The sequence below is a fragment of the Coregonus lavaretus genome (assembly GCF_964263955.1).
Source record: "Coregonus lavaretus genome assembly, chromosome: 34".
In the NCBI taxonomy this organism is placed as follows: Eukaryota; Metazoa; Chordata; class Actinopteri; order Salmoniformes; family Salmonidae; genus Coregonus; species Coregonus lavaretus.
The window spans coordinates 16448414-16460506 of NC_140021.1; the positions used below are offsets into that span (position 1 = coordinate 16448414).

At 42.2% G+C, this 12093-nt stretch overlaps 1 protein-coding gene across 1 annotated transcript; it reads right to left on the reverse strand.

Moving 5' to 3' along the window:
* Positions 1–1120: 1120 nt before the first annotated feature.
* LOC311108896 (myelin-associated neurite-outgrowth inhibitor-like) lies at positions 1121–7472 on the reverse strand. Its single transcript, XM_084151689.1, has 7 exons — positions 7403–7472; positions 6769–6863; positions 6541–6627; positions 5044–5186; positions 4457–4640; positions 4187–4308; positions 1121–3878 (listed from the first exon to the last, which is right to left on the reverse strand). Exons 2-6 carry the CDS (start codon positions 6842–6844, stop codon positions 4199–4201), a joined length of 600 nt encoding a protein of 199 aa, XP_084007815.1. The 5' UTR covers positions 6845–6863; positions 7403–7472; the 3' UTR covers positions 1121–3878; positions 4187–4198.
* Between the last annotated feature and the right edge of the window lie 4621 nt (positions 7473–12093).

Consider the following 12093-nt stretch of genomic DNA (forward strand, 5'->3'; position numbering starts at 1 on the left):
CAAATTTCCTATAGGATTGAGGTCAGGGCTTTGTGATGGCCACTCCAATACCTTGATTTACCTTGACCATTTTGCCACAACTTTGGAAGTATGCTTGGGGTCGTTGTCCATTTGGAAGACCAATTTGCGACCAAGCTTTAACTTCCTGACGGATGTCTTGAGATGTTGCTTCAATATATCCACATAATTTTCCTTCCTCATGATACCATCTATTTTGTGAAGTGCACCAGTCCCTCCTGCAGCAAAGCACACCACAGCATGATGCTGCCACCCCCGTGCTTCACGGTTGGGATGGTGTTCTTCTGCTTGCAAGGTCCCCCTTTTTCCTCCAAACGTAACAATAGTCAATATGGCCAAACAGTTCTATTTTTGTTTCATCAGACCCGAGGACATTTCTCCAAAAAGTATGATTTTTGTCCCCATGTGCAGTTGCAAACCGTAGTCTGGCTTTTTTTATGCCGGTTTTGGAGCAGTGGCTTCTTCCTTGCTGAGCTGCCTTTCAGGTTATGTCGATATAGGACTCGTTTTACTGTGGATATAGATACTTTTGTACCCGTTTCCTCCAGCATCTTCACAAAGTCCTTTGCTGTTGTTCTGGGATTTATTTGCACATTTCGCATCAAAGTACATTAATCTCTAGGAGACAGAACGCGTCTCCTTCCTGAGCGGTATGACGGCTGCGTGGTCCCATGGTGTTTATACTTGCGTACTATTGTTTGTACAGATGAACGTGGTACCTTCAGGCGTTTGGAAATTGGTCCCAAGGATGAACCAGACTTGTGGAGGTCTACAATTCTTTTTCTGAGGTCTTCGCTGATTTATTTTGATTTTTCCATGATGTCAAGCAAAGAGGCACTGAGTTTGAAGGTAGGCCTTGAAATACATCCACAGGTACACCTCCAATTGACTTAAATTATGTCAATTAGCCTATCAGAAGCTTCTAAAGCCATGACATAATTTTCTGGAATTTTCCAAGCTGTTTAAAGGCACAGTCAACTTAGTGTATGTAAACTTCTGACACACTGGAATTGTGATACAGTGAATTATAAGTGAAATAATCTGTCTGTAAACAATTGTTGGAAATATTACTTGTGTCATGCACAAAGTAGATGTCCTAACCGACTTGCCAAAACTATAGTTTGTTAACAAGACATTTGTGGAGTGGTTGAAAAACGAGTTTTAATGACTCCGACCTAAGTGTATGTAAACTTTCGACTTCAACTGTATATACACACATTCTACATAACTAGAAATCTTAAAGAGACTAGCACATATTCCAACAAAATACTAACATTATCATCCAATACACACTTTGACTAAATGCAATGTGTAGACGCTGAAGGCAGATATGAGACATAGGGTCCACCTAGTGGACATTTAAACAATGACTTGCATTATCTGACCAGATTACTGCAGTGAACCTCAAAACAAAGGCATAACCATGGGCTAGCTAGATGCAGGCATCAGAGGACATAGCTTGGAGCATGTGTTATAGTGGTCAGCTTAAACACCATATCACCTGGGCCCCCAGAAATGTGAAGGTGACATGATTCAATTAAATTATTAAATAAAAACCACTGACAATTCTCATAATTGAATTTGTTGGTCTTTCTTGAAAATAAAAAACCAAAACACATAAAACATTGCAAAACAGCTTCAGTAACTGAGGTGACGTCTTGGATAGGCAATATAGACGAGTAAATCAAAGACAATGATATATCGGTGAGTTCTGGTGGAGCCTTGAGGTAACTATGAAACAATGTCAAGTTCTGGCTTCCTTAAAACAGAGCATTTCAAATGTGTATTTTCTTCCAGTAGTGCTAAGCAACTTATAATCGATTTGATCGATTCAAATAAAAGTTTAAAACCTGTTAAATTGTCTCCGGTTTGCAGTGATTCTAAAGTCTGTAGCTCTTGGTGTGGTTAAACCCAAACCAATGACAGAAAGGAATCTGTAGAAATGTTCAGGTATGATACATACATTACATCTGTATGTACAATGGCTTTAGTATTTAATCCTCTTTCAACAAATAGAATTATACACAAACACGCTCACATGCATACAAATGCTCTCGCTCAATCACTCACTGTCTGTAGGATGGAGTCCAAATAGTTCTAAATAGCTTCCTTTTCTCAAATCCTTTCATTTGCGACCAGTAATAGATCAAATGTCATGACAGGTCTGTGTCATTCTGCTAGCTTTCTTTAGGGCCAGTGCTTGACTTGAACTTAAATAGGTTCCGGTACTCATTTTGGGTGCCGGAGCTCTGCAATACTTTTTAGCTAATATTCTATAAGAGGAACAGGAGCTCAAGCAGTAAAACATTTGAGGTGCCGGTACTCAGGTCCGGTGCGCTCCTGCCCAAGTCAAGCACTATTTAGGGCCTCTTAGGCTAATGGTCCAAGGGAAAGGAAACTATCTTTGGGACTCAAGTCTGTGTTCACATCGTCCATGGGCAAAGAGAGTGAATAATGATTTAGTGTTGGAATGGATATCAGACATCTGAGACAGAGGCTCAAAACTCAAAAAGCCCCACCTTCCCAAAATACTAAAATGGCCGAAAGACAAATGTTGACATAGCATCCCCCAGAGAAATAATAGCATCCTAGCAACATTACCAAAAACAAGTAATGAAAATAATTGTTCTGCACAGCTTTGTGGGTAAACTTAAGTTACCTGTTTGTATGAAATAAAACGTTTTCCTTTCTTTTAGCGTTTCACATTAAGAAATGGCATCAGTGATTCAAATTTGCAGTTTTTCTTTTGTAGCTCCTTCGGATATTTCCTTTTTGATGATTTTGCATTAGTCACGGAAGGTAGATTGAGCTAGCGTTATTTCTTCTTATACACTGAGTGTACAAAACATTAAGAACACCTGCTCTTTCCATGACACTGACCAGGTGAAAGCTATGATCCCTTGTTGATGTCACCTGTTAAATCCACTTCAAATCAGTGTAGATGAAAGGGAGGAGACAGGTTAAAGAAGGATTTTCAAGCCTTGAGACATGGATTGTGTATGTGTGCCATTCAGATGGTGAATGGGCAAGACAAAATATTTAAGTGCCTTTGAACGGGGTCTGGTGGTAGGTGCCAGGTGCACCGGTTTGTGTCAAGAACTGCAACACTGCTGGGTTTTTCACACTCATTGGTTTCCCGTGTGTATCAAGAATGGTCCACCACCCAAAGGACATCCAGCCAACTTGACACACCTGTGGGAAGCATTGGAGTCAACATGGGCCAACATCCCTGTGGAATGCTTTTGACACCTTGTAGAGTCCATGCCCCGATGAATTAAAGCTGTTCTGAGGGCAAAGGTGTTCCTAATGTTTTATACACTCAGTGTATATACACACATGCATTCAACTCGATATGGATGCCAAAATCAAAACAAATTCAAACTCCCTTTTCACCACTTAACAAAGTTAGCTATAAAAATCACAGGGCAGTACACAAAACACAAGTTTGCATGGACACTTAGCTGTCAGACGCAAGATATGCAGCAGAGTGAGTGAAGGATTCTGGGACAGTGTTATTCAAAACAGGAATAGTCAGGAGTGGGAATATTCTCTTCATCCTGTTCTGAACAGACCTATTGTTGTTGTGTAGTTGGGCTTCAGATTCACAGTATGCTTGGAAGGAAGGAAGGAAGGAAGGAAGGAAGGAAGGAAGGAAGGAAGGAAGGAAGGAAGGAAGGAAGGAAGGAAGGAAGGAAGGAAGGAAGGAAGGAAGGAAGGAAGGAAGGAAGGAAGGAAGGAAGGAAGGAAGGAAGGAAGGAAGGAAGGAAAAAACAGCTGATACGAGACACCGGAGAGCGTGCATCATCACCAGCTGTAGAATACTGGACTGGAGTGTGAATGCATATCTACCATCTTCTGACCTGAAGAGAAGCAGAGAAACAGTTGATTTAATACACAGTAACTGTTGGTCTTTCTACACATAAATGTATTTATACTAACAGAGGGTATTATCCTAATTGACATTAAGCTATTGCCTACTGCTAACCTTTCCCAAAATGTTTTAATAAATACCCTACCTTCATTTAAATAAATGACTATCTATTTCATGACTATAAATTGTAACCATTATGTATTCTAGTGTCAGTGCTGTTTCCCAGTGTTCTCTCCCATCCATATTGACCAGAGAGAACAAGAAGGATATGATATGGAGGATGTACTCAGTACTCACAGTGCCATCACTTTACCACTGGGGGGGCACATAGCTGTAGGTGGGCACGCCTGGGTGTCGGTATGTGGGCATTGTAACTTGGTGGGGGGCGAGGGGGGTCGGGGATTGCGTTAACAAAGTTCCTGGAGAAAGGAAGGAGGTGGGTGAAGTCAGGAAATTAGACAAAGCAAAAACCATTTATTTAACACTGTTGCGACCGGATTGTATGTATTACATTTATTACTTTTTTTTAATGGTCAACGCATAAAATAATGTCTAAATGGAACTCACCAGCTGACATGGCCATAGTGGTCCCTGCTATCATCCCCATGGCAATGCCGTTGTGGGGGCGGGACTGGTGGTGCATGGGCGGGGCATACATGGCTGCTGGCATCCCATTGGACTGGACCACTGTAGTGTGATGAATGACATGGGGTGGGGCTGCATACAGAGGCTGTGTGTAGTAAGTGCCTTGCTGCTGAGAGAGAGAGAGAGGAGAGAGAGAGAGGGCAAAGAGTTATGAAAGTGTTATGTCATGTAATATTTTTAACTGTATATAACTGCCTTAATGTTGCTGGACCCCAGGAAGAGTGGATCCTTAATAAATACCAATACAAATACAAATGTCAGTGCCACAGTGAGACAAGTACAACTACAGCAGCAATAAGCAGCAAGCTAATGTGTATCCGAATTGGCTTTGGCAGACAGATATTATTATATTCCGTCTGACCTATGTAACTGTTATGACCTTGTAACAATGCAGCTATAAATACCAATTCTGCAGTACAGAAAATAAGATAAACAGGTTCAGTTACATTGTACTACTTCAGATGGTAGAGGTAGATGATGTCAGTTGGCTAACTGACTGACTAACTGACCCGTGTGTAGGGGTTCTGTTGGGGGTAGGTGCTCCTCACAGGGTAGACTGCTGCAGGATAGTGGTTGGGTGACGAGGAGTAGGGTGGGCCAGCCCCCGTGGTGGGTGAGCAGTACATTTTAAAAGGAGTGCCCGGAGCGTAACCTATAAGAGAGGGTTTCAGAGATATAAACACACAGTGAGGAGTGGCGTTGTTAACACACCGTCTAGGGTATTACACATTTTAACAGGGAAAACCAAACAATTCACACTTACTACACATAAAATATTATTACTTTTTTTCCTCCATTGTTGGACATAAAAGGTTGTAAAAACACCAGGAAATAAGCTCCATGTGATTTTCATTTAAGAAATCTGTTCCCAAGTATCCCCACGAATAATAGAGACATATACAATAATGGGCCCCGTGTTTCTCAGTTGGTAGAGCATGGCGCTTGCAACGCCAGGGTTGTGGGTTCGATTCCCACGGGGGGCCAGTATAAAAAATGTGTTTTATGCACTCATTAACTGTAAGTCGCTCTGGATAAGAGCATCTGCTAAATGACTAAAATGTAAAATGTGATCATATACATGCAAGCAATGTTTTAAATCATTATGTTTTAGTCAATGTGCAGTCTACAAATTATTTGTAATTAAAAACTGGGTGGTTCAAGCCCTGAATGCTGATTGGCTGACAGCCGTGGTATATCAGTATACCACAGGTATGATAAAACATTAATTTTTACTGCTCTAATTACGTTGGTAACCAGTTTATAATAGCAATAAGGCACCTCTGGGGTTTGTGGTATATGGCCAATATACCACAGCTAAGGGCTGTAACCAGGCACTCCGAGTTGCGTCATGCATAAGAACAGCCCTTAGCCGTGGTATATTGGCCATATACCACACCCCCTCGGGCTTAATTATGTTCCGCCCACCGACCATCCGCTCAAGAACAGAAATCTGCCTGCGGATGAATCTAGTTGATGATCCCTGTCCTAAGGGCTTGTAACGGGACTGACTATTGTCCGACACCTCTCTGAATCTGGACAACAACACAAAAGAAGGGAGTTTCAGTGAACAGTAAAATACTGTATGTGCAGCTGGCAAACAAGACTTGAGGCAGAAACTTTTGGCTTTTTTACAGCCCTGAATAACATAATCATCTCTCCTGAGAGCTGTCTGTTTCTCCATGTTTAGCTAAAGCAAAGTTGATGACCCCATGGTGCCAGGAACTCCTTAAAGCTTCTGATGCACTACTTACTATGCTTAAGACTGTGATTTTTGTTAGACTGACTCAATTCAGGTCAGGATTTAGCCTTGAGTAATCTATTGGAACGATCCCATGATCGGCAGCACGTTCCTACCCCCCCGTCCAAACTGATGCGACTCTGTGCAGCTCAGTTGGTAAGCAACACTAAGGTTGTGGGTTCAATTCCTAAGGGATCACAAAAAATATATGCACTCACTGCACAAGAGTAGGCTACATGCAGCTCTCTGAGAGGGACTGATAACTTACCTGTGGGGAAGGATGGGTTGTTGGCTCCAGGGTGGTACATGTTGGGAGTGTAAACAGGGGCGGCCGAATACCCCCCAGGAAATCCAGCTGCAGGGTCAAAGGTCATATAAGTGTCAGGAAAATCAGAAGAGTCAGACATACATTGAGAAACAGTGTGTGTTAATTACCCACTGGTCTGTTTGGGTGGTTTACATTTCCAATCCATTACACACTGGTTACACTGCTTACCTGGGTATCCTACTAAATGTCCCTTAGGGTTGACATACGGGACCCCTGTTGGTGCAGGGTTGTACACTGGGTTCATAATGCACTCCTTTCAGATACTGCAAAGACAAGACACATTGTTGAGAAGATTGATGCAGATTGTAAAAAGCCTTGTCTTTTATTCATTGGCTAACTAGCTAACGTTACACTGATCAAGGATTTTTAGTCATTCATAATTAGCTATCCTGTTGCGCCCTTTCGCTTGATGCCTGGAGGTACACGTAATGGGACCCTTGCCTTGATCGCAGCAGTGGCTAGCTAGCTAAATGTATGTTGGTTATTGAAAGATAAAATGCCTAGCGTAGCTAGCAAGCTAGATTTAAACAAACTAGATTTTAAAAAATGTATTGTCCGTCTGTGCTGATAAATTCCATCAGGTAGCTATACTAACTTAGCTAGCTAACAAACATGCGTTTATCAATAGGCGCTGCAGTAACTCCACAAAAACACAAGGGCCGGGCTTTTAGCATCTATCTCTATTCTTGTACTTGCTCTCCCAGTCACCCTTCAACTACCTCTTCGTCTTTGCCAATATTGGCAACAGGTTTAACAATAGATGTCAACTGTGATGTTAGCTTTAGTTATCAATGATACTCACAGTTGTAATTTCTCCGTTTCCGACTGCTGTTCTTTGGCTAGACTCTTTACTTTTGGGTATTGTATTTTGGTTCTCACTGGTTCTGGTTGAATTGACACTTATTTTCTGCTTGGCTCACTGCACACAAAATGCAGTGGCGTCACTTCCGAGTACAGCTTGTGGCGCTTTCAAGACAACTGGGATCTCGTCAGTGATCTTTAGGTTGAAAAGTCGGAGCACTAGAAAGATGCCCGACTTTGATTTCAATCCAGAAGATACCACATTGTGAAAAGCTCGCAAACCCACTTTCAGCACACATTAACTTGCCATTCAATCATAGCCTAGGATACTCATCAATGGTATGAGTCACCCTGTCTGTCATGCACAGACTAGTGGCTAGCCGTCTATACACACACGCCCAGTTGTTTATTTATGCAGCAACGCCAGCATTAAATAAGAACCATTAGCATGGTGCAATAATTTCCTGAATGGGATGATATTTTAAGTAAAATGGAATAGCAATGATTTTTAGTTGCTGGTATGCATGTTGATTCTGCTCTCAATCACTTGGATTGGTCTTGATCCTCTTCAAAACCATAACACATCTTTGTCTGCCTCTGCTGTCCTGCAGCTCAAGTCCTACCAGCACGCTCTGAATTCCCACGACTGCTGTTCTTTGGCTGTACTCTTTACTTTTGGGTATTGTATTTTGGTTCTCACTGATACTTATTTTCTGATTGGCTCACTACACACAAAAATGATCCAACAACCAGCGTCACTTCCGAGTACAGCTTGTGGCGCTTTCAAGACAACTGTCTTCTTCTTCATCTTCTTCTTCTTCTGCTTCTTCTTCTTCTTCTTCTTCGATGAGGTTTAACGGCGGTTGGCATCCAATTTGTTGCATTACCCCCACCTACTAGACTGGAGTACTCCCTTATATTTTGCTTGAAAAAATTAAATAAAAAAATACCCTACCATCTAACACTACACTCACAAATTCAAATTATTAATAATTTACACCACCCTACTCCACTATTTAAATATATTCATTCCTACCTCATTCCCTCAACCTGAAATGATGGGACATCACCACTTAATACTCCCTGTAACTCTTCTGATGTCAAGTCTCGCACACCCAAATACCTCTCTGCAGCTGCCACCACAACCTCAATTTTCTTCGACTTACGTTCCATCCCTGCAGTACAATTAATAACCATTACTATAAATGCTAAAAATCCAATCTCACTGAAACACATACAGTGGGGGAAAAAAGTATTTAGTCAGCCACCAATTGTGCAAGTTCTCCCACTTAAAAAGATGAGAGAGGCCTGTAATTTTCATCATAGGTACACGTCAACTATGACAGACAAAATGAGAAAAAGAAATCCAGAAAATCACATTGTAGGATTTTTAATGAATTTATTTGCAAATTATGGTGGAAAATAAGTATTTGGTCAATAACAAAAGTTTCTCAATACTTTGTTATATACCCTTTGTTGGCAATGACACAGGTCAAACGTTTTCTGTAAGTCTTCACAAGGTTTTCACACACTGTTGCTGGTATTTTGGCCCATTCCTCCATGCAGATCTCCTCTAGAGCAGTGATGTTTTGGGGCTGTCGCTGGGCAACACGGACTTTCAACTCCCTCCAAAGATTTTCTATGGGGTTGAGATCTGGAGACTGGCTAGGCCACTCCAGGACCTTGAAATGCTTCTTACGAAGCCACTCCGTTGCCCGGGCGGTGTGTTTGGGATCATTGTCATGCTGAAAGACCCAGCCACGTTTCATCTTCAATGCCCTTGCTGATGGAAGGAGGTTTTCACTCAAAATCTCACGATACATGGCCCCATTCATTCTTTCCTTTACACGGATCAGTCGTCCTGGTCCCTTTGCAGAAAAACAGCCCCAAAGCATGATGTTTCCACCCCCATGCTTCACAGTAGGTATGGTGTTCTTTGGATGCAACTCAGCATTCTTTGTCCTCCAAACACGACGAGTTGAGTTTTTACCAAAAAGTTATATTTTGGTTTCATCTGACCATATGACATTCTCCCAATCCTCTTCTGGATCATCCAAATGCACTCTAGCAAACTTCAGACGGGCCTGGACATGTACTGGCTTAAGCAGGGGGACACGTCTGGCACTGCAGGGTTTTAGTCCCTGGCGGCGTAGTGTGTTACTGATGGTAGGCTTTGTTACTTTGGTCCCAGCTCTCTGCAGGTCATTCACTAGGTCCCCCCGTGTGGTTCTGGGATTTTTGCTCACCGTTCTTGTGATCATTTTGACCCCATGGGGTGAGATCTTGCGTGGAGCCCCAGATCGAGGGAGATTATCAGTGGTCTTGTATGTCTTCCATTTCCTAATAATTGCTCCCACAGTTGATTTATTCAAACCAAGCTGCTTACCTATTGCAGATTCAGTCTTCCCAGCCTGGTGCAGGTCTACAATTTTGTTTCTGGTGTCCTTTGACAGCTCTTTGGTCTTGGCCATAGTGGAGTTTGGAGTGTGACTGTTTGAGGTTGTGGACAGGTGTCTTTTATACTGATAACAAGTTCAAACAGGTGCCATTAATACAGGTAACGAGTGGAGGACAGAGGAGCCTCTTAAAGAAGAAGTTACAGGTCTGTGAGAGCCAGAAATCTTGCTTGTTTGTAGGTGACCAAATACTTATTTTCCACCACAATTTGCAAATAAAATCATAAAAAATCCTACAATGTGATATTCTGGATTTTTTTCTCTCAATTTGTCTGTCATAGTTGACGTGTACCTATGATGAAAATTACAGGCCTCTCTCATCTTTTTAAGTGGGAGAACTTGCACAATTGGTGGCTGACTAAATACTTTTTTTCCCCACTGTATCACTTGTTGGCCTATCCCTCTGTACTGGTACATATCAACTACTCTCACCACTCCTCCCCCTTGACCCATCTTCCTCTACTTTCTTCACTGCCTCAGCATATGACAACTTCTTCACTACTCTTTCTTACCCTGGAAACCTCAACCTGCCTCTCTCGCACGGGACATTTCTGATCCCAAGGCCCATGGGCACTCCTACAATTAGCACATACCACTACTTTCCCCAATGCTACACATTCCTTTGTCTCATGCCCTTCTGCACACTTCTCACACCTTGGAACCTCTCTCAAACACACTGCTGCCACATGCCCATAAGTTTGACACCTGAACATCGTAATATATTCGGCACATAAGCTCGTACAGGATAACGTATATATCCTAACTTAACTTTGTCAGGCAAAGACTCAACTTCAAAACTCAAAAGAACAGACAATGACTATTCTGTTTCCCCACTCACGCCACCCTGTTTGCGTCGTACCAAACGAAGAGCATCACAAACTCCGGGAATCTTCCCCTTCAGTTGGGCAACTTTTACATTTACTGCTACCTAAGAAATCACTCCTTTCAATGGTGCATTTTTCTTGAGAGCGAAACAATTCACAATTCTTTCCCCCATTTGTTTAACTCTGAGCGCCTTCTACCTCTGACAGAAACACAAACAATTATCACTAGACCACTTCTGGTTACCCTCACCGATTCCACTATACCCAACGCTTTTTTCACCCATCCTGAAACCACAAATGGATCAGCCAAGAGGCAAGGGTCCACTTTTTCCAAAAACTTCACTTTTACTGTCACAGACTCATCTTTATCCTGACCCTCTGTGCAAGCCTCGGGCTCTGAGTACTTCACCCTCATTCACTTCCATTTCTCCTCCTGTCTTCAGCTCACTTTGCTTACATTTCCTACCATTCTTATTTAACAAACCTTCTCCCTTTTTCCCACCATTTTTTACAGACTCAAGCTCACAATCTTCCTCCCTCTCTCTCTTAGACCTCCTCTGCCTCTCTTTTTCCCTCCATTCCTCCTCCGCCATCCAAGTATACGTCTCCTTATGATAATACTGCACTTCTCCTGACATACATCTGTTTCTTGCTTTCTCAAGGGACGCCATTTACGAGGCTTTCCCATTTCTCAAGACAACTGGGATCTGGTCAGTGATCTTTAGGTTGGAAAGTCGGAGCTCTAGAAAGATGCCCAAGTTTCCGACATGGAATTCCGAGTTGGATGACTGTTCAAAACACATTTCCTCAGTCGGAGCTCGTTTTTTCCCGAGTTCCCAGTTGTCTTGAACGCATTGAAATCGGAATTCAGCGATTTCGAGTTCCGAATTCCCAGTTGTTTTGAACGCTGCTTGAAGCTCATCGTGCCCATGTAAAATGATGTGGTACTGTATAAAAAGGTGACTTTCGCTTTGCTTTCTCTCTGGGTCTGGGACAGCATTTATGTAAAACATTTTATACACCTTTATATAACCCAAGTAGAGTAAAGAAAACACTGATGCATAGGCATCGTCTGTTTGGAACCAAATCATTAGGAAATTGTACAAGTTATCATATTGGACCTGTTTAGGTGCTGGCATTGCTCAGCAATAAATTGTTCCTACAAAACTGCTATCAAATCTGAAAGAAGCATTCTTGCATCCATCTAATGACAATTCCAACCATGTGTATTACACTATTAGGGCAATCCACAGAATGGAAATTGATCCTGTGCACAGATCTAGGATCAATCAGTAAACCACACTACAAATTTGAGTTTGGACTCTAGTGGGTTAAAATCTAAACTGACTGTAGATCAGCTGCGAGGGGCGCTGGATGTCCGAAAAAGGTCCTAACAGGAACACAAAGTAAAA